The following is a 23,801-nucleotide window of genomic DNA, read 5'->3' as shown; positions in this document are numbered from 1 at the left end:
AAAATATAAAAGCAAACATAAATAAATAAATAAATACATACATACAGAAATAAATGTTTCCTGTGAACACCTAGTGACTCTTACGCCTCATTTCATCCCGGTCTTATTTAAGTTTAATGACAGTTTGTTTCTGTCAAACCATATTTTCAGTTTACTTTCTTCAGTGATTTCCCTCCAGAACTATCTGCCAAACTAGAAACTGCTGCATCCTAGTAAGAGCAGAATACTACTGAATGAATATGAATAGGAAAGTTCTTTTTTTTTTTTTTTCCCCTCACCTAAATGGATGCTGCACTCACTCCAGTTATTGTCTGGAATAGGCCCAGATTGCATTTCGCGCTTCTAGAATTCAACATTTTCGTGCAGGTGGTGTTGGGGGATAATTTTGGGTTTCAGCTTTTTTTATTTTTCACCACTTTCATCCCTGAATATGTCATCGTGAGTCCGTTTTGCGGATTAAAGTTATAACTGGGACTCCTGTCTTGTTGCAAGAAAGAAACGAGACTCGTCCTCCGTATCTGTTCACACAGCTCCAAACACTGCGCGGCTCTCTGATGAGACAATTTAGAAAAATAGAGTCCAGTGTGAATTAATAACTTCAAAGTGAAACACCCATTTTGTTATTTTTATTTATGTCCAGAGATCAAGGGTACAGTGACCATTTCATATTTATTTACTTTAACACTCAATGAAATACATAGAAAACCTGTAAAGCCTACTTTGTACAAAATTCCGGGTATCGATAAGGGAATCGATAAGGAATCGGATCGATAAGGAATCGGATCGATAAGAATCGATAATGGCATCGATATCGATAAAATCTTATCAATACCCATCCCTAGTGATTGCTGACTCAATGTTGGAGACATCACCTGGCGTAGCTATATAAACCTGACGTAAAGCTGTGATTTCATCACTTTCTACTGGTGCGTCGTCAAGACAGGTTCTACATATTCCCTCACATTTCTACATCATTTTATTGCCCAAGGGGTCCAGAGGAGGTGGTGCGTCCAGTCAAACCTCTGATGTGGGCCAATGGAGGGGAACAGAGCAGTAACGTGTACCAGCAGAGGCAACGTTGTGGTAGAGGAGCTCAACTCTTGCCAGCATTTTAGTACGAAAGTCAAAGATTTTAAGCATGTTGGAAATTTTTTCCAGGACCACGATTAACATCAGAGTTGCCCAAATAACACTGACATAGCTCCTGGGAAGTCTGGCAGAACTCAGCACTGGTCTACATTGATCAACTTTTCACTCTCCATCAGCAAACGCTGGAATAATCACCAGTGTGTGAATGTACTGGGGCCCGCTTCAACATCTAAAAACTCTTCTGGGGGCCCGACCAAATCTTTAATCACCACATTGACTGACACATGACAGTAAGATGATGTGTTTCTAAAGTTAATCTAAGTCAGATAAATGAACAATACAGCATTCAAATCCCAGAGTTTTGTTTTATTACTTCTAAAAATCCAAATTTTTAGACTTCATTAAAATTTGAAAATCAAAGAAAGTCAAAGCCACTTTTATTTATTTATTTTAAATTACCTCCCGTTGAATTAAATCTTACGTACCGGCCCGGGCTTTGCGTTCTCAGGATGCAGGACTACTTTGTGTCCCTAAGGTGAATAAGAAGTCTGCAGGTCATAGAGCTTCTCTTATCATGCCCGTTCTGTGGAATGATCTCCCTACGTCAATAAAACAGTCAGATTCAAAGTCCAGACTAAAGACACTTATTTTCCCTTTCGTATGGCTAGCATACTGGCATAGTATAGTTCTATGCTTTTTACTCTTTTAATTCATTTTATTAGGAAACGGAGCGGGCTGCAGCCTCAACTTCATCTAAAGTCTGGGTCTTTTAGTGAAGTTTAGGGCTAGTGGCTGGCGATCACCTTAGTATTTCCTGTTTTTCTTGTTGTTTAATGCTGGCAAATTATACTGTATTTCTTGTCTTTCTGATGCATGATTCTGTTTTTTTCTCTCTGTTTAAGGTGCAGCTCCATCCAGAGATGGGTGTGGTAATTGTCCTGGAGACCCTCCTGTCTTGTGCACCAACAGCATTTCCTGTATATTCCTTTTGTGAATTGTTCTGTAATTTATGTCTGTATCATGGCCCAAGCAGAGGGTCACCCCTTTGAGTTTGGTCTGCTTGAGGTTCCTTCCTCAGAGAGAGGTTTTTCCTTACCACTGCTGCTCTGGGGGTTAGTAAGGATAGACCTTACTTGTGTGAAGTGCCTTGAGGCAACTCTGTTGTGATTTCCCGCTATATAAATAGTTAGTTAGTTAGTTAGTTTAATTTATTGTTCCAGAGGAAATTCCAAGATGCAAGTTCCAAAGTGCAATATCTGTTCATAAGTGTAACTCACAGCACCATTTTTTTAAAACCTTATTTAGTCTACACAATTGTGCATATCATATTTGCAAGTCTTTATTTTTCCCCTCTTGTAATAAGTGTATAACTTTTTTAGATACTGCTGTGTTTAAATATTTGTGTATTTTGTGCAGAGAATGTATTTTTTTGTATATTTATAGGACTTTGTAGACATCTACAGGTTTGCTCCACCAGAGTTTCGATGTAGTTTTACACTGACAATGAAGATACCATATCTCTTCTCTCCACCTGACACTCGTAGCATTCAATGGGGCGAAAATTCAGAAAACACAACTACAACAAAAACCTTTATAAATAAAATACATAAAAAAACAGATTTATTAATAAAATAACTATTATTTGTACTGGCATTAGGCTGAAACTTTTCTTTGATGAAAATATGTTATTTTAATGTTGTATTCTGACAGCAAACATATTTTATGAATATTAATTGTGTTGACACAATTCTGATGCTAAACACTCTGAACACTTTTCCCTCATTTACTGCTGGTGAGTGAAGAAAAAGAAAGAAAAGAGTTTACGTCTCTTCGCCTCATAAAAAGTGGACTCGGCGAACAGTTTACATGTAAACAAACGCCGGTTCAGGGTCGTACTGTAAGTCTCACTCATAATTCATGCAAAGCCCCATGACGGCTCGGAATAAGGTGGATATTATATGCAAGTTTCATACTCACCTCCAAAGAAACGTGAGAGAAATCACGAAGCAAACAAGCGATGGTGAAGGGAGATCTTAATGCAGCATCGGACAGGAACCTGTCTGAGTGAAATATCGCAAGGCACATGATTTGGGTTGGGAAAGGGGTGAACTGACAGCATCAATTGACGTATTTTGACTAATGAAAAAGCCTGTAAAAATCCATGAATTAGCCGCATCATTGTAAAAGCCGCAGCGTTCAAAGCGTGTGAAAAAAGTTGTGGCTTATAGTCCGGAAATTACGGTATAAAATAATGGTAACAGTTACTCTTTTCATTCTTGAAAAGATTTCCATTTACAATGACCTCGTGGAGACGTCAGACTCTATTAATGCTCAACACCCTAACAGTTGGTGGCGGTAACACACCGTGTCAGTTTGTAAACTGCCAATAAACTCAACAGAAGACGATGACAGCCCAGTGAGCCTGTCATTTATTTTGGATGTTGTTGGCGGGACAAAGCGCATCCCGTTTCACGCTGAGAAACACACCTGGAGCAGACAAGCATTGACAGACTTATTTAATAACTCTGCATTTATTATTATGCTTGTTTTTGGTCTTGGTGGATCAAATCGGATTTATTTTTATCGCGAACATGCTGGACTCCGAAAAATGATGCCCACCTCTTCCACCAATTGGAAGATTCAGACAGCTTTCGGTGACTTTTCAGTCGTGTGACTATCCGAGAAATTGTGGAAGAGGTGGGATGTTACAACATGTCCTGTAAAACTTCAACACGGAGGTGCTTTTGCTCCGTCGGAAGCTTCGTGCCGAAGCCATCGGCATGAATTTCGCTGCAACTCTTTTCATGGCCAAATCTTCTGTCACAGTGGAATGTGCCGAAAAAGTGCTGATGTCCACCTCTTCCGCAATTTCTCGGATAGTCACACGACGGTCCCACATTACCACAGCATTCACTTTGGAAATGATCTGGTCATTTCAGCATGTTGATGGCCGACTGGAGCGTGGCTCACTCTCCACCATTGTGTGGACATCTTTAAACTGGTTGTACCGCTCCTTAATCTGTGTGATGCCCATAGGATCATCACCGAAAGCCGTCTGAATAATCCGAATGGTTTCCACCTGGCTGTCACCCAGTTTCTGGCAAAATTTGATGCAGTCGCGCTGCTCCAGTTGTTCCCCTATTTTCCTTGCAAAGAAAATGCGACGAGACTCCACCCATCCTCACACAAAGGCTGCTTACAAGCAAATGATGCAATCCACAGACGTGAAAAAATTCACGCATGCACACGAAGGTTCAAGGTTGGCTCATGCAAGTACACGTGATTCAAATCCATCAGGTTTTTGAAAAATAAAAACGACAGATACTTTTCTAACAGACCTCATATACACACACACACACATATATGTATATATGTGTGTGTATATATATATATATATATATATATATATACATATACACACACATATATACATACATATACTTGTATATACATACACATATCCACACACAACCCCATTTTCAATGAAGTTGGGACATTGTGTAAAATGTAAATAAAAACAGAATACAATTTGCAAATCCTCTTTAACCTACATTCAATTGAATACACCACAAAGACAAGATATTTAATATTCAAACTGATAAACTTACTTGCTTTTGTGCAAATATTTGCTCATTTTGAAATGGATGCCTGCAACACGTTTAAAAAGCTGGGACAGTGGTATGTTTACCACTGTGTTACGTCACCTTTCCTTCTAACAACACTCAATAAGCGTTGTACAACTTCAGCTGTTCAGCAGTCCGGGGTCTCTCAATGGGCGACAGGTCTGGACTGCAGGCAGGCCAGTCTACTACCTGCACTCTTTTACTACGAAGCCACGCTGTTGTAACGTGCACAACGTGGCTTGTCTTGCTGAAATAAGCAGTGACGTCCCTGAAAAAGACGTTTTTCCACTTTGCGTCTGTGCATTTCAAATGAGCTCGGGTCCAGAGAAGACGGCGGCGTTTCTGGATGTTGTTGATGTATGGCTTTCACTTTGCATGGTAGAGTTTTAACTTGCACTTGTAGCGACGAACTGTGTTAACTGACAATGGTTTTCTGAAGTGTTCCTGAGCCCACGTGGTAAGATCTTTTACACAATGATGTTGGTTTTTAATGCAGTGCTGCCTGAGGGATCGAAGGTCACGGGCATTCAATGTTAGTTTTTGGCCTTCTCACTTACATGTAGAAAGTTCTCCAGATTGTCTGAATTTTCTGATTATATTATATTATGTGTGTCTTGTTTAATGTGTAAGCTGCTGGATGCCTTGAATTTCCCTCTGGGATCAATAAAGTATCTATCTATCTATCTATCTATGCACTGTAGATGATGGAATCCCTAAATTCCTTGCAACTGAACATTGAGAACATTGTTCTTAAACTGTTGGACTATATTTTTCACGCAGCTGTTCACAAAGTGGTGATCCTTGCCCCATCTTTGCTTGTGAATGGCTGAGCCTTTTGGGGATGCTCCTTTTATGCTCCTTTTATACGCAATCATGACACTCACCTGTTTCCAATTAAACCTGTTCACCTGTGGAATGTTCCAAACTGGTGTTCTTTGAGCATTCATCAACTTTCCCAGTCTTTTGTTGCCCCTGCCCCAGCTTTTTTGAAACGTGTTCCAGGCATCCATTTCAAAATGAGCAAATATCTGCACAAAAACGTTTATCAGGTTGAACATTAAATATCTTGTCTTTGTGGTGTATTCAATTGAATATAGGTTGAAGAGGATTTGCAAATCACTGTATTCTGTTTTATTTACATAAATATAAACGCAACACTTTTGGTTTTGCTCCCATTTTGTATGAGATGAACTCAAAGATCTAAAACTTTTTCCACATACACAATATCACCATTTCTCTCAAATATTGTTCACAAACCAGTCTAAATCTGTGATAGTGAGCACTTCTCCTTTGCTGAGATAATCCATCCCACCTCACAGGTGTGCCATACCAAGATGCTGATTAGACACCATGATTAGTGCACAGGTGTGCCTTAGACTGCCCACAATAAAAGGCCACTCTGAAAGGTGCAGTTTTATCACACAGCACAATGCCACAGATGTCGCAAGATTTGAGGGAGCATGCAATTGGCATGCTGACAGCAGGAATGTCAACCAGAGCAGTTGCTCGTGTATTGAATGTTCATCTCTACCATAAGCCGTCTCCAAAGTCGTTTCAGAGAATTTGGCAGTACATCCAACCAGCCTCAAACCGCAGACCACGTGTAACCACACCAGCCCAGGACCTCCACATCCAGCATGTTCACCTCCAAGATCGTCTGAGACCAGCCACTCGGACAGCTGCTGAAACAATCGGTTTGCATAACCAAAGAATTTCTGCACAAACTGTCAGAAACCGTCTCAGGGAAGCTCATCTGCATGCTCATAGTCCTCATCGGGGTCTCGACCTGACTCCAGTTCGTCGTCGTAACCAACTTGAGTGGGCAAATGCTCACATTCGCTGGCGTTTGGCACATTGGAGAGGTGTTCTCTTCACGGATGATGCGAAGGAGATGTGTTGCACTGCATGAGGCAAATGGTGGTCACACCAGATACTGACTGGTATCCCCCCCCCAATAAAACAAAACTGCACCTTTCAGAGTGGCCTTTTATTGTGGGCAGTCTAAGGCACACCTGTGCACTAATCATGGTGTCTAATCAGCATCTTGGTATGGCACACCTGTGAGGTGGGATGGATTATCTCAGCAAAGGAGAAGTGCTCACTATCACAGATTTCGACTGGTTTGTGAACAATATTTGAGGGAAATGGTGATATTGTGTATGTGGAAAAAGTTTTAGATCTTTGAGTTCATCTCATACAAAATGGGAGCAAACCCAAAAGTGTTGCGTTTATTTTTTGTTGAGTATATATATAAACACCAACATTCAAGATGATTTGCAAAATTTTATGAAGTACTACATGTTCCAGGAGAAGAAAACAATGTTACTTATAGAAATATTGTATTTATCATTCAGTATTGTTCATGCAAGAAATAAATGTTTTTACTGTAAAAAAATACCTACATCAAACATTTATTTCATGCATGCCCATGTCCTCCTATATAGTGCAAAAAAATGTGCAGTGGGTACTACAGTTAATACAGTGGTCCCTCGTTTATCGCGGGAGTTACGTTCTAAAAATAGGCCGCGATATGCGAAATTCGCGAAGTGGCCAGCGTTAATTTTTACAATTATTATAGACGTTTTAAAGCTGTAAAACCCCTCACTACACACTTTATACACTTTTCTCAATCAGACATGAACATTTTCTCACTTTTCCCTCGTGTGTAAACACTCTCAAAGTTCAAACCTGAGTAAAAATAAGACCAACCTGTTTTCAGGCCCAAACATTAGTTTGAGAAATAAAAATAGAACTTTTTCGTATATATAACGGGTAGTCACACGATGTCCCAGATCAACACAGCGTTCAGTTTAGAAATGATCTGGTCGTTCCAGCCTGTCGATGGTGCGCCGCGCGCCCTCCGCTGCTGTGGGCCGTCTTTAAAAAGGTTTTAACACTCCTTAATCCGTGTGACGCCGACAGAATCTTCACCAAAATCCATCTGAATCTATCGAATGGTTTCCAACTGGCTGTCTCTAACAGTTTCTGAAAAAAAATTCATAGAGCAAAGCGGCAGTCGCTCAGCCATTTCCCTGACAATAAAAATCCGACGAGGGGGGTGGACCAGTGCTCACAAAAGCCTGCCCATAGGCGAAAGACGCAACCGACAGGCGTGAAAAAAACTCACGCATGCGCACGAAGGTTCAAGCTTGTCTGATGCAATCACACGTGATTCAAATCCATATAGTTTTTGAAAAAAATAAAAAGGTCCGTTACTTTTTGGACAGACCTCGTATTAAAAGTTTCCCATTACCATGACCTTAAAATGTTAATTGTGCACCTTCAGAAAATTGGGTTGTTATTTTAAATTTTGCATCTGTAGCAAGAAGGAGAAACTTTCAAAGGGTAGCAGTGCCACCACGCGATGACGCTTTGGGAAAATCCGAGAATCATGATCCACGTCATCTGTAATCACTCTATAAACACCAGACGTTTTGTACAGTGACATATTCTGCTTTAGAGGAGGAGGAAGCTATGTCTGCACTCAGTTTGTCGTAGTTTGGACTGTGAATGCATTTTTTTTTTTTTTTAATGGTGGGAGCACAATGAGGGCTGCCGGAGGCAGGTCCAGGGTTTTTTCCACCAGTTCGATGAGGAGGCTTAAATATTTAGCAGTTGGAGTACGAGCTCCTTCTGCCACGTCCTCTCAGTGTAACTGTGTGCGCTGGAAGCAGCCTTCCAGCACACTTTCTGCTCTAATCTCATTGTGTGCTAGGTGTACGTGTACGCGGGCGGGCGGGCGCAGACACACACACACACACACCAGGTGGAAACCCATGAGAAAATGATGAGTTTGCACAACGCTGAGGACCCAGAGTCCATCCACTCCCAACCACCATCACGTTCTTCAACTGACACATGAAGACTCAAAGTGGTTTAATAAAAAGAAGGAAAAAAATCTTGAGTGGGCAAATTTTGGGTCTCCCTCGTCCTGGCATCACATTGACAACAGCAACATGGAAAACCGAAGCTCAGCTTGGCTGGAAGCACACATTTCCACATAGGAAGGAGTCCAAAACAAACCATGATTCCAAACTAGTTAGTGCCCAGGTTTTGTTTTCTTTTTGGAGGCTGTTGTCCAAGTGAGAATGAGCAATAATTATATGAGGTCTGTCCATAAAGTATCGTACCTTTTTATTTTTTTTTAAATTATATGGATTTGATTCATATGTTTTCACGTCAGACAAGCTTGAACCCTTGTGCGCATGCGTGAGTTTTTCCACGCCTGTCGGTGACGTCATTCGCCTGTGAGCACGCCTTGTGGAAGGAGTGGTCCCGCCCGTTGTCGGATTTTCATTGTCTGGAAATGGCGGAATGATTTGGGGGGTTTTTTTCCATCAGAATTTTTTCAGAAGCTGTTAGAGACTGGCACCTGGAAACTATTCAAAAAATGTATCTGGCTTTCGGTGAAAATTTTACAGGCTTCACAGAGAATAAGGTCTGTTACTACAGCTTTAAGGACCCCTTTAAGGACGCTCAGCGCGCCGCGCTCCGAGCTGCGATGACACGGCACAAGCCACCGGACCATTTCTGAGCTGATGGCTCTGTGGATACGAGACCATCGTGTACTCTTTCTCTGGTTATCACAAGAGCTGGACATCAGCCATTTCCCGGCAGATTTCACTTTTAACAAGAGATTTTGTCATGGAAAGCCGCGCGGAGGCTTTGCGCGTCACGACCGATTCATTTGGAAGTGAGACAAAGGAACACCTCCGTTTCAGCGTGTCAGAGGACAAGTTTGGACATGTCCAGCTCTCCACAATTTCACTGATACTTACTGGACTGGTAAGCACTGAAAGCCGAGATAGACATGTCCAAACCCCAAATCATTCCGCCATTTCCAGACAATGAAAATCCGACGACAGGGCGGGACCAGTCCTTCCCAAGGCGTGCTCACAGGCGAATGACGTCACCGACAGGCGTGGAAAAACTCACGCATGCGCACAAGGGTTCAAGCTTGTCTGACGTGAAAACATATGAATCAAATCCATATAGTTAAAAAAAATAAATAAAAAGGTACGATACTTTATGGACAGACCTCGTATATATTTTTTTAAAGATATTTTCTTTGCTGTGGCTTTTTCCCCCCTTTCTCTTTTGTGAAGGAGCTGCTGGCTTCTGTGACTGTGACTGCAGAAACTGTACCAATGGAAAGGAGAAGGAAGGATATTCTCCAAAAAACATTAAATAAATAAAAATAAAGCATAAAATTTCAGCTGTGGTTTGGCACACCTACATCTTATCAGTTTTCTCAAGCAAAGTCTTTCTATGTTCTTTTGAGAACTTTTCTAATCCAGACAGATTTAGATTTCAGTTCAAATCCCAGTCATTTTTGTATGGTGTGTGTGTGTGTGTGTGTGTGGTGTGTGTGTGTGTGTGTGTGTGTGTGTGTGTGTGTGTGGTGTGTGTGTGTGTGTGTGTGTGTGTGTGTCTTCATTGTACAGCAATTTGAGTGTATGTTCCAAATGGAACAGTGTGACAGAAATGCAGACTATTTCCAGTTCATTTACCATATGGTGATCACGTCACTACGGTACAGCTGAAAACAAAGAGAACTAATATGACAAAAAGCTCAAAACAAGATCATCAAGTCTCTGAACAATGACACATTTGTGACGTAAGTTTTGAACTGTATTAAGAACGCAAAGTTAGGACAACCAAACATATACTGTCTTTACTGGAGTATAAGGCGCACCTTTTTTCTGTATTATCAGATCTTTAATTTGGGATTTTTGAGCATTGTTGTCGTGGACTTATTATTATTGCCATTTATTCTTTTATTATTAGAATTTATTTGTTTATTGCTTTGATTCCTGTAAAAGTCTGATATAAATAGTAATTATACTTATTTTTATAATTGATGACTGTGTGATTTTTGGGACATACATCGCTAAGTCGCAGGACCTCCCAAACTAGTAAAAAAATGTGACTTACACTCCAAATAATACAGGACAAAAAAAGAATGGTGCCACAATATGGACGGATCATCAGCAGAACCAGACCACTCCTCCTGTTAAACCTCAGAAGAAAATCAAGTCTATAAATACATCAAATAAAACAATGCTAACGTAGGCCAGTGGTCCATGTGACATCAACACAGACACCTGCAAACATACACAAATCCCAAAAGAGACCCTGAGACAGCGCCATCTACAGGAAAAGGAAACACACCACTCTACTGAAGGAAGAAGCACCAAAGAGAAACGTGCTGCTCCGAATCAATGCTTCCAGAGCAAAGTGAAAAAGGCTGCTGCACATGTGATCCAGTCCCACCTGATTACTCAGCTAACCCATCAGGGTAACACACACACACAAAACACCTGAAAAGTTCTGGACCCGGCCTGCACTCATTACACTCAGCGGTCAGAACACACCCTGGACACTCCAACTTGGGACAAGGAATGCAAATGATGAGGAATTTATTTACTGGCAATGGAGAATGTGAGTTCAACAACATCATCCGTTACAGCACAAAGTGCACTGTTAAAATCCACTGAGAGTCCAAACAGAACAGTGAGGCCATTGATGCATTCAGTGGGGAAATATTTCGTCCCGCCATTGATGCATTCAGTGGGGAAATATTTCGTCCCATTGTGGCTCCATTAACACCAACACGCCGCACATTGAGACAGACGCGGATGCCATCGCATCACCTCTGAATGGCCTGTGACTGGAGCAGCGTTATCATTACCACTGACATGCAGCCTCAGTTATTACTTTCATTTGCTTCTTAACGGGACCGTTAGAAAAGCCATTTAATGATCTTCATATTGCTTGTTACATAAGGAAGAAGACATTTATTTTTATTGATGATCCAGATGGCGATCATTACCAAACCAATTACTGCTCGCTTGAAAATGCTGCCAGGTGCTTGTGATGAACGTCAGTGACTGCTGGTGGAGGTGTGTGCTTTAATGAGTGCCCTTATAGTTCAGGCAGGATAATGTCACCTTCCCAGTCTTGGAAACAAAGACATTGCACAGCGTTGATCACGTTAAGGTTGCACAGACACTCACCTGTAACCCACCAAATGTGGAACATAATGATTCAAACAAAGGAGAGAAAACTCAGCAAGATCCATAACATTTTGTACTTTAGCGTTTCCCATAATGCCCTGGTGGCCCCTGCGCTTCCCAGAATGCACCGCGGTACCAGCTGACGTTTTACAACGCACGTAAACAATGACTAACGAGGATGTGGATGGTGTTGATCCAGCGGGTTCACGGGGAATTATGATGATGACACGTTCTCTTGTTGTTGTCTTGTTGTCCATACTTCATGACTTTTGTTTACGTTGTGCCCTGAACCGGAACTCTGCTGAAACTGACCTCTTGTCTGATCATATCACCTCGCTAACATGCATAGAATCAAAGCTAGCCCCGACACAAAAGTTTTCATTGGTGATAGGGATGCATCAATCCCGATAGCAGTATTGAGTATCAGCCTGATCCTGTATTCATTTACTCATACTTGTAATCATAATAGTCTCTAATACTCCGTGACCCGATTAGGGATGGGTATCGACAACCGGTTCCTTTCGGGTATCGTTAAGAAATGATTCGATCCACCAACATCAACAACCTTTTTACTTAACGATTCCCTTATCGGTCCTTCAGAGTGGCCGTTGTTTTTGGGGGAGTTTGTCAGGAAAATTATAATTTCTCTACATTGATTACAGACCCTGCAGCGGGTCTGTAATCAACTTTTCTGCAGCGCGGCTTTGCTTTGAACCTTGAACCAATCGAAGCAGTGCTTCGATCATTGCTTCGTTGATTCATTTTTTTTTCCCCACTAAAACCCTAAAGAGCATATGGCTGTGAGTATTATTTACCTTTTTTATGTTAAACCGACCTGTTATGGTCTTCTGAAACAGTTGATAGATGTATTTTATAACTTAAAAACGGGACCAATGCTAACACGTTAGCATGTCTATGGCATTTTCAATGTTAAAGTTAGCATTAAGCAGTTGCAGCTGTCAAGCGTTTGTTGTCGTAAAAGAGTCAAATATATTACAAATTGTAATTTTTTAAATGTATTTTGTTTATATATTAATAATCTAATGATTAGTTATTATATACAATTTTAGAGAAAGAGACAAAAAGAACCTGAATAGAAACACAACAGAAAATATAAAACCAACTAACAATGAACATACATAATAAATAAATACATAGATACATACAGAAATAAATAAGTGTTTCCTGTGAACACCTAGTGACTCTTACACCTCCACTTCATCCCTGTCTTATTTAAGTTTAATGACAGTTTGTTTCGGTCAAACCATATTTTCAATGTGTTAATTTCTTCAGTGATTTCCTCCAGAACTATCTGCCAAGATAGAAAACTGCTGCATCCTGGTAAGAGCAGAATACTACTGGAATGAATTTGAGTAAGGAAAGTTGTTTTTCCTCACTAAATGGATTCTGCACTCACTCCAGTTTATTGTCTGGAATAGTCCCAGATTGCATTTCAGAGCTTCTAGAATTGAAACATTTTCATGCAGGTGGTGTTGGGGGGTAATTTTGGGTTCGGCTATTTTTGTTTTCACCACTTTCATCCCTGAATATGTCAATTGTGAGTCACTTTTGTGTGGATTAAAGTTGCTAACTGGACTCCTGTCTTGTTGCAAGAAAGAAAGGAGAATCGTCCTCCGTTCTGTTCACACAGCTCCAAAAGCTGCGCCGCTCTCTGCGGAGTCAAGTTAGAACGATACAATCCAGTCTGAATTAATAACTTCAAAGCGAAACACCGTTTTGTTTATTTTTATTTATGTCCAGACATCAAGGACACAGTGACCAATTTCATATTTATTTACTTTAAGACTCAATGAAATACATAGAAAACCTGTAAAGTCTACTTTTAGTACAAAATTCACAAGATTTATCGATAAGGGAATCGATAAGGAATCGGATTGATAAGCAGAATCGATAATGGCATCGATATCGATAAAATCTTATCAATACCCATCCCTAGACCCGATACCCCTTTACAGCAGCATGATGTCAATCTCTCAATGTGGGATTTTCACACACACGCTCTGAAATTTCCGGACTATAAGTCGCTACTTTTTTCATACATTTTGAACACTGTGGCTTAAACAACGACGTGGCTAATTTGTGTATTTCTACAAGCTTTCATGTAATTTTCAGCCGGTCTGCTCTGTGTCAGCCTGATCCCATCAGATCTCAGAAGCTAAGCAGCACAGGATCTGGTTAGTACTTGGATGGGAGACCTCTTCCAGCAGCTGTGTGCGTTTCTCCAGGTGAAACTGGAGTTGCATCAGGAAGGGCATCCGGCGTAAAACTTGTGCCAAATACCAATGCGGATCTGGCTGTATCCACTGTGGCGACCGTGAACATTATCGGGAGCAGCCGGACTGACAAAAACAACAACAGGTTTTCATGTAATTTACTCATAAGCTGAAATACACCCATCAATGCTGTCCATTACTGGGCTGAAAGCTGCTGTCCATCATGTGGATTAAATTAACACACACAGTAAATATAAAGTCTTACTCGTTCGTTTCAGTGGAATTCATCATCATACGATCTTGAAGGAAAATAATCTACACAAAGCCTCCTGAGTTTGGAAAAAACATCTGAAAATACTTTAATTCCTTGTGTGGCTGAAAAAAGTTCCTCTGTGACACTGCACTTTGCGCCAGTTCCTTCGTCAGAACTCAGATCATGGTTTCAGCGGCGGAGATTGTCCATCAGGTTCGTGAGTAATTTTGGCAAGAAGCTGAGTCACTGCGCCTCATTAACAGCTCATTTACCACAGGCAACGGGATATTCTCTCTGAATGCGAGGAAATTATCCCATAATCCACAGAGAAAAAATAAACTTATGTTAAAATTACTCCATTTTGCCTCCGTGTGTTGTGGAGATGCCACACAACACTGTGTGTGCATGTGCGCGCACACCGTGCTCATCAATATTACATGTTCCAAAAAAACATTTCCGATTTGTATTTGTGTATGTTACCGGTACGTGTTTAATTAAAAGTAAAAAAAAATAGTGTGGGGAGTGAAAGGCTGTTTATCTCAGTGTCACATATTGTAGATAAAACCAGAAAAAGTCTCACAGCTGATAACAGCAGAGAAGCTTCTTTTCATCAAAATGAATCCATCCCTCGCGTTTTCAAAAAAGGCTTTTAGTCTTCACGGACATGAATAGTTAGTGATGGACAGTTTTAGTTCAGTTATTGGTGTTGTATATTTGTAGTGCTGAAGTCCATGGGTTACTTTTAAGTGAGATGTCTGGCAGTGTCATCTTTGTTAAGAAACACAAAATTAATGTTAAAGGACAATTTGTTGCAGTCAAAAAGTGAAGTTCCATGATTTAAGTGAAATGTTTGTAAATAAAAGCAAAGCTAATGATATTGGGAGCAGTTACAATCACAAAGTAAGGAACAACTGATGAATAAAACATGTTTTCAAAGTCATCATAAAACTGCAATGGTATCATTAAATATTCGTATTGGTACTTGGCATCAATGAGTACCAAGTACCTCGGCAAGTAATATTATAGCCATTATTAACTAGATATAAAAGAACTCCAAGTCAGCTAACACTGAGTTTACCTGCTGTAGGATTTTCCTTCATCTACTTCACAGAGAAACTTAAATATTGAACTGAAATGCTTTGTAATGATTTCTCATTGATTTCTTCTTCCTTAAGTAACCTGCAAAATTAAATGTGTATGTGCCAAAAATAAGACACCCCACCTCTGGCCCTGTGGTGGGCTTTGAGGATCTTTGTAAATTCAAACTCATCACAGACACACTCGTTTAAGTCATCCAGTTCAGTTTTGGTGAAAACCAGATTGATTTTGTTCTAGTTATTGCACAGACAAGAAAGTGTGACTAACAGTTTTTATATACTGTATATGATTCATAAAGGACTCATGTATGTATTAATTAAATACAACTGAATTTATGTTTGAATGTTGAGTATTGTCACCTTGAACCTCACAGTGCTGATTTTATTTTGAAGTGTTTCCCTGTATTGTGAGCTGATGTGCAACAATGCGACCTGAACGTGTTTAGAATACAAATATAGAAGCAGAGATGAAGTGCAGAATGCCATTTTAAAAGCAGAAGAAAAGCAGAGAATATGTTTTTTGTACTGCTGCCAATTAGCGTTAACTTTACTTCTACTCCATAATCAGCTTTGATTACGCTGCTTGTCAGCAACTCTACAAAAACTAAAAATAAATTGAGGTACGTATGACATAAACTGCTGCTTTAAATAGTTTATTAAAAAAACATCAATCATTGAAATGGACTAAAATTACACATTTCATAGAGGCAAATTTACATTAGTTCACCCACCCCACAGCAGAGCCACGACAGATCAACATCTGTGACATCTGTTTGTGAAGACGCACCAAGCTGATTATAATGCCCTTGTCCTTATGGGCAGAGAGAGAGGAAAAAGTTGAGCATTTTTCTTTTTGCACAGCGCCGCGTTATGTCCTTCACTGTGATTCATGCACACAACTTTTCAGAAGATGAAGAACTACAAATGTGCGTAGCCTCGAGGCAAAGACGTCTCTTAGCATGCGAGTCAAACTAATGGTGCGCCTCAACCTCCCTCATCACATCTCTCTTCTCACGTCCCATATTTACTTTATCATCGCGCTGGTCCCAACCTCTCTATTTATTTTCTCCCAGCCTTAAGTCATCTGTTTTGTTTTGTTTTTTTTTTTAGGGGGAGCTTCCGGATGCAACTTAACACAACATGCTGGATCAATGTGACAGCAACAAGACAGAAGCACTGCACACACACACACACACACACACACACACACACACACGATTATGTCCGAGGTCAGAGCTCTACAAACAAGAACTTCGGGCTAAATTCTGTTCGTGCACATGAAATGATGCATGTGCACAGACACACACACACACACACACACACACACACACAGTAGGACAAAGCAGCGTTCAACATAACGCTGCTTTTCAGGCACAGTGACCTAAACATCCACCCTGCAGTGAAAACCTCTTTGCCTGCTACCTGTTTATTTTGCATATTTTGCACAGTTATCTCAATTACTATCCATTGGTCACAGCAGATCTGATGTGGATTTGCATGCTGAAGTGGCAGAGATTTTACTCCGGATGCCATTCCTGATGCAACTCCAGTTTATTACATGGACAGTGTGGCAGGGGGGGGTTTGAACCAGGAACCTGCCACACTGAAGCCAAGTGCACTAACCACTTGGCCACCATGCTGCCGCACAATTATCTCAGATGTTCATATAAAATGTGAGATGAAGACAATCTGACTAAACACAAAATACACTCATTATAAGTCATCATTTACAGTCCACATCAGAGGAGGGCACAGGATCACTGCCCACAATCTTACTGCAATTCTTAGGAATATTTTGCACACTGAAATAAATCCCAGTTTCACTTCTCTACTTGGCACACCAGCAGCATGCTCCACAAACATATTTACACCCAGTTTCACTTCTCTATTCGGCACACCAGCAGCATGCTCCACAAACATATTTACACTCTGCTTCACTTCTCTATTCGGCACACCAGCAGCATGCTCCACAAACATATTTACACTCTGCTTCACTTCAAATACGATCAAAGTCTATTTTTGACAGATGCTGTTTCACTCCTTGTAGTTTCGGGGTTCAGTCTAATCTGATTTAGAGTTTGTGCATCCAGTCGTTTTCTTCTCCTAATGTCTCTTGGGAGTTGGCTACCTATTAGCACACTACTGCCCCTAACTGGACAGGAGTGTGTACTCCTACCTGCTATTTTGCATTACCACACATTTAACTTACATTACTGGCACCTAGTGGTCAGAAATGAAAACTTATAAAATCATCAAATCACCATTTCTTTGAGTGAATGTTCCTACAATGTGGCACTAAGTGTAACTGGTAGGAGCCATAAAAATGATCCTATTTGTTTATTTTTTGTCACTTTGGCAAAAATAAAATAAAATAAAATGCTTAGTTTGCAGACCAGGTGCCGCCACACTGGGGTTGTTCATTTTCCCTGCTGTTAATCCAGTCTCTTTCAGCTCCAAAAACCAGATCTGCTGCTTCAGTGCTGCAGCAGCACATCTCCATATAAAAACCAGCGGGACAAATGAGGGACAGATGCACTCTCATTTAAACAGCACATCTGTGGACTACAACGAAAAACGCTGTAACTCAAAAAACTCAAAACAAGTGCAGTGACTGTTCTGGACTCAAAGAGTTCCTGGTGCACTGATCCCATGTGTACTCACACATGCTTGTGGTTATTATACTGTTATAACTGGACAGGGTCCAAAGGTGTGCTTGGAACTGGGAAAGATAAAGACGCCGTCACTGCTTGTGATAAAAAGAGCGCAGTCTGTTTTCAGGCCTGCCCAAACATGTACTGCAGAGTTCAGGTCTTATCACCCCATCAAACAGCCAACCATCTCTGTGACACTGCAGCACGCCTCAGAACCAGTCGAGCCGCTGAGTGACGGCGTCTGTCGAGTCTGCAGAGCTCCCAATTCACATGGATCTTATAAAATATAAGACATGTTCTTCTCTCTGCTCCTTTTCATTCAGTGTCTTGTAATGTACTCATTTCTGCTTTTCTGCTTTTAAATGAATGAAATAAATCTTATGAATGCTCGCCCAATGAAGTGCCTCACTCCAGACCAACGGCTCTGATGACAGTCAAAGCCGAAACATTTTCCTTCACTCATTCAGCTGTCATCTTCAGTTGAGTGTCAGAAACAACGGGACCGTCTCTCTCAACAGTCACTCTGCTTATCCTCTTCCTCAGTTCCTGCATGACGCACTGTGACATCATGCAGGAAAGCCCCAGGTGTGGTGCAGGTTCTGCAGCCAGCTGGCACAGTAACACAGCAGTCTGTCGGCTGCAGCACCGTGAGTAAAACCTGCTGCCCGCTGCAGCAGTGTCATCCTACCAACCAAAGTCATTGTATCTTTCTCTTGTTCGCAGTATCTGAGAACAAAAAGACTGGACTGGGAACTGTGTCAAATTCAATCACTGTGCACAGTCAATTTTGCAGCACTAAGTTACATACCACTGCAATGATTGAGTTCCCACTCAAAACAGTGCTAAATAACTCTACTACAGTCTTGAAGGGAGGTGATGGTCAAGAGTTTATCCAGAGGATCCTTGGTTCAAATCCCCTTCAGATCATAAAAATGACTGAGGACTGTTGCACAATGTCCTTAATCCCCACGTTGCTCCCGCTGTGCAGTTGAGCACCTTACACGGGGCAGCACGCAGGCGGAGGAAAGTTCATGATTATAAGACAAACTCATATTTTTCACATATTATAGCCAGGAACGAAAAAAAAAAGGCCACAGCTTATATTTGTGCCAATTAGGGATGCACCGATCCACAATTTTTCACTTCCGATCCGATCCCAATACCTGAATTTGGATATCTGCCAATTATTTTCCGATCCAATACCAGAGCTCTGTTTGCTTTAATATTATTATTATCCTTATTGTTGACATTATATGAGGATTTTCTTAAAAAGGAGACCTGTAAGTTGAGCTACAATTTGCCAGAAGGTGTATCTAAAATGAAAGCCTAAATTTGATGTTTTGGTGAAAGAATTAAGTACTTGTACTTTTATAGCCTTATTTGTATAGACTTAAAGAGAAAAGACAGCACACTTTCTCTCTCTTTTTCTGCCTGTCTCTCTCACTCTCTCTCTCTCCCTCTCTCATTTTTCTCTCCCTCTGTCTCTCTCTGTTTTCTAACTCATTAAATGTGTTCCTTGTCAGCTGATGTCCAACGAGTCCATCAGAAAGTTTTGTATGTGCTCACAACTTTGAGCAGACATAAGACGGAGCGCTTTCCCGGTGGATGCACGTTTGTTTACCTTTTGTCCTGTCTGTATTTGTTACCGCTACAACACTCATGCATTCATATCCTGTGGTTGTCTGATGCTTCAGAAGGGGCTTCTGATTGGCTAAAGCTCCAATGCAGGGTATGAATTCAGCATGAGGGGAGAGAGGACAGTTCCCAACGTATCAACATGAATTACAGCTGTTCACTTAGCCAAGGCCAGACAAAAAAAAAAGACAGGTAAGCTGTGCGCATTTCTATCCAGAGTGCACTCGGCACACTCTCTTGGCGAGAAAGCACCACAGAGGAAGACGGTTGTTTGCTGTCCTCGCTGCTGCACCCGGACTGAACACCACCGCAGTGGAGAGGACACTGTTAGCACACAAATGTAGTAAAGAAGTATAGTGTCATGATCCCTGAGCTAGCTGGATTCTAGCTACATTTGCTTTCAGACCTCGGAAAATCCTGCTCAAATCCAGCTCCCCGCAACGCACATATATGTCTTGAAACCAGGAAAACTGTTCTGTTGAATCCTTGTGTGTCAGTGGAAATGTGATGTCATTCATCCATCAGACCCCCAAATCCACGGACACTGATTAAACAATATTTCAATCCGTTACTGATCAGTTTAGTCGACCCATAGTGTGACACCTTAGCGTACCTGCACTATGCACTTTAGATCATCTGCTCCAGATCATAAAGACAGGGTCAAAGATGTTTTTGGAGGAATGTGTGAAAGGACTTCAAAACAAACGAGAAGCTGTAAACTGCTCCAGTGTTATCAGAGAAAATAATATAATGTGAGCGTATTAATGGTGACATTCCAAGATGTGTGTTCTTGCTGTTCCAGCGAAGGGCAGAAAATGAAACGTAATCACAGCAGCCATTCTGTAATTAACCTGTCACACTGTAACAGAGTTGCAAAAGGCTTTTTTGTTTGATTTATGATATAATATAAGATTCCTATAAAAAGGTAATGCATATGTTATAGTTTTCTATTATATTTGCATAATACCAAATAAAATTTATTACAGACAAACACGGCCTGCTTAAATGTTTAGACTTCTCTCCAAAATTACATCCTTGAGATGTGCTCTGCTCTCATTTTAGCTGCGGAGTGAATTATTATTCCAAGCAGCCTGAAAGAAACCTCCAGCCTCTAACAATCACCAGATGTGCCGGGTGCATTACTGACAGAGCACACCTTTAATCTCTGGTGCAAGCTGGTAGTTTGTGCCAGGTCAAAGTGCACAGAATACCACAGAGTCAAAAAGAGAAACTATGCTATAGAAATCTAAGCTCAAGGGTGATAAGCACAATTGCAAAAAAAAAAAAATCTCAATTCAAAATTCATTTAACACTGAAAATATGTTTTATGTGAATATGTCGCATGCGCGCACACACACACACACAAAGTAGATCTATGAGATCTTGTAAAACATTACTGACAGGACAGGTGACACGCTCGACAAATCTCTAAACTCTCCAACAGCTGCATCCGACAGGCAAAATGACAACTGTATGTGTTGTGGCACATTTATTTTTCTTTCAAACTTGTGTGGTACTTCATCCCTACTTCAACAAACCAAAAGGGCACGTTGAGAGTACAGTACTCTGCCATGGCCATTCTCATCCTATTTGTTACTGTAGAGTTATGGAAATAAATTCACTTCATTAAAAAAATGCATTTTGTTCCACTGGATGGGAACTTGTATCCAGATCCTCGTTAAATTCTACACATTAATAGATATTAGAACAAATGTCTGAATTATTTTCATAAAGATGCACAGAATGTTTCTAGTATAATTAATGAAATTTTAAAGTTTGATGCAATTTTAATGAAAATAAGCCCCACCCACAAACGGCAGTGAAAAACTCAGTCTTCTCTTCTTGTTTTGCTTCTCCACCCCCCCCCCCCACCCCCCACCACTCATTTTACTTAGATGCTATAAGGCAAAAAAGGGCGTTAAAATGGAAGAGGAGAGTAAGTCCCTTTGTCTGCTCCCTTGTTGTCACTCGGCATCACCACAGTAGATCCAAGATGGATCTACATGTTGACTTGGCACAAGTTTTATGCTGGATGCCCTTCCTGACGCAACTCCGCATAATATGGAGAAATGAGGCAGGGATGTGGTTTGAACCAGGAACCTTCCACACTGAAACCAAGTGCATTAACCACTGGGTTGCTGCACAACTTGTTGCAATGATGATGATGGAGAAGCTCTCATCCAATCAGTGGCCGCTGGTCTGTTTTAAGTACATGATGGTGCCCTCACCGCTTCACAGTAAAAATGCTTGGATCCAGACCATGTTTTTAGTGGGTGGAATCAAAAACGGCCTGGACAGTCAAGACTAGGGCAAGTCTAGTCCAAAAGTGGACCAAAACCAATATTGTGCAGAATTCACATACGTGTGTCTGTGCAGTATGCCAATGTGGACAAGCTCGGAATAACCTGCACTCTCAAAACTGTCATCTGAGGCTATAACCCCTGCACTCCTGAAACTGACTGCCATTTTTGAAAGGCCAGTGTGTACTTCAAATGTTATAACAAAGGTCTAAACTTAATGTCTCAGCTGAGTAGTACTACTTTAGCTTGAATGGTTTAGGGTAAAGATCAGAATTACGAGAAGGGTCAAGGTTTAAGTTTCTGAAATACAAAAAAAAGTGTATAACTATGAACAATACTTCTGCTTAAAGGTCACTGTTTTAAGATTTTGAGATGTTTCACACAGCAGTATAATTCTGATTATGGGCCAAAATATTTTACATATTGCAAGAAACATATATACCTGATATAGCCAGAGGCATTACAGCCGGACCTACGGGCACATTGCAACTGTTTTCCCACAACCCAAACACCTTCAACTTCCAGTAATTAAAAACTGAAAAAAAAAAAAAAAAAAAGAGAGAAACTACAACCAAAGTTCGGTCATTTTCTTTAATAAATGTCTTCAAACATTAGTTGTTGGGTGTACACCCTGATCATACACACAAGTCCAATATTCATTGATTTATAGTCACATAATGGGATTAACATGAAGACATCCTAATATATGAGCTTTTTCCACGATTTTCGGGGTCAACTAATTTTTTTGTTTTAATTAAGAGTTCCCCATGTCGCTCCTGGTGCGAGTGGAACCAATTTTTTTATTATTAGTGTCGCTAACTGAAGCCTGAGACCGAAGCTAATGGTGAAGCAGTGAAACGAAGCACTGACGCGTTTCACTTACTTGCCGATGACCTCGCACAGCTCGTACACATCTTCAAAGAGAATGTCGTCGTCCGCCATAGTCCGACCCCGGCTGGGGGGGAAACGATCCCCGAAATATGCGTCCCAATCCGGATTGTGCCCAACGGGGGAGACGAAGGCCACGAGCAGTTGACCGTTTGACAGACAAACCCGGCGCAGCGGCGGGAGGTGAAGAGTTTTCAAGAAGCGTTTCTAAATCCCAGCTTCGACCCCCGCCTCCCCTAAAACAAACGCTGCGTCGCTGAGGGTGAGGCGGCACCGGGGGGGGACCTCAGTAATCCAGTTTAGCGGTCCGCCGGTTCGACCCGCCTTTGCCACCGCTCCCCCGGGCTGCCTCAGAACAAACCCGGTTGCCAAACAAACATGACAGTAAACTCCTCCGCCGCTGCGTGACAGCACTGGGATCCGGTTACAGCGCCAATCCAGGTGGGTTACGGGCACCTTCGCATCCCTCCCATCCACGGGTTCGTGTTTTCCGGGGGTGCCCGTCCACTTGTGTTTTGCTCCTGCTCTGTCTGCGCCCTGACGTCCACCTCAGGAGACAGGCTCCTCCTACACCGAGGTTGTGAAACTGCTCCATTGGCCTCCATTTTGGCTCCCAGCCGTTTCCCGCGGATCTCTGTTGAGGTCTATCGGCTTTGAACCAAGATGGCGGAGCGGAGGTGCCGGGGAAGCGATCCAAAAACCGCAGTTTCCTTAAGCGTTTTTTTTTCCCCAGCGTATTGAAAGCCAAGAGGAGGGAAAGAGTTGTAATTAAATGTTCAGAAAATACCGCCATTGCATTCAAAGTAATCTTAAAGTCACAGTGAAATGAAAAAATATTATTACTCAGCAGGGTCGGACTGGGAACAAATTTCGGCCCTGGCATTTTTCCTCTGGACCAGCCCACTATTGGCCCGACGAATCCACCCCCAAACACGCACACCCACCCGTCCATACCGAACCCCCAATGAACAAATACTATACACCTAAACACCATGAACACACACCTAAACACACA

The 23,801-nt window shown here is 41.4% G+C and overlaps 1 protein-coding gene across 15 annotated transcripts in view; it reads right to left on the bottom strand.

Annotated features, from left to right (window-relative positions):
• Positions 1-23,348, bottom strand: part of caska (calcium/calmodulin-dependent serine protein kinase a) — a 221,200-nt gene extending 197,852 nt beyond the window's left edge. For 6 of the 15 annotated variants that reach the window (XM_034187157.1, XM_034187158.1, XM_034187162.1 and 3 more), the window contains exon 1: positions 22,782-22,840. In XM_034187157.1, coding sequence (XP_034043048.1) covers positions 22,782-22,840 — 59 coding nt within the window. Of the gene's footprint in view, positions 1-22,781 lie in introns of all 15 variants that reach the window. The other 9 variants (XM_034187150.1, XM_034187156.1, XM_034187149.1 and 6 more) reach the window with 2 other exon arrangements.
• Between the last annotated feature and the right edge of the window lie 453 nt (positions 23,349-23,801).

The sequence above is a fragment of the Thalassophryne amazonica genome, chromosome 14, assembly GCF_902500255.1.
Source record: "Thalassophryne amazonica chromosome 14, fThaAma1.1, whole genome shotgun sequence".
NCBI classification, from domain to species: Eukaryota; Metazoa; Chordata; class Actinopteri; order Batrachoidiformes; family Batrachoididae; genus Thalassophryne; species Thalassophryne amazonica.
The sequence above is the reverse complement of the archived record's forward strand: the minus strand, read 5'-3'. Positions and strand labels throughout refer to the sequence as shown.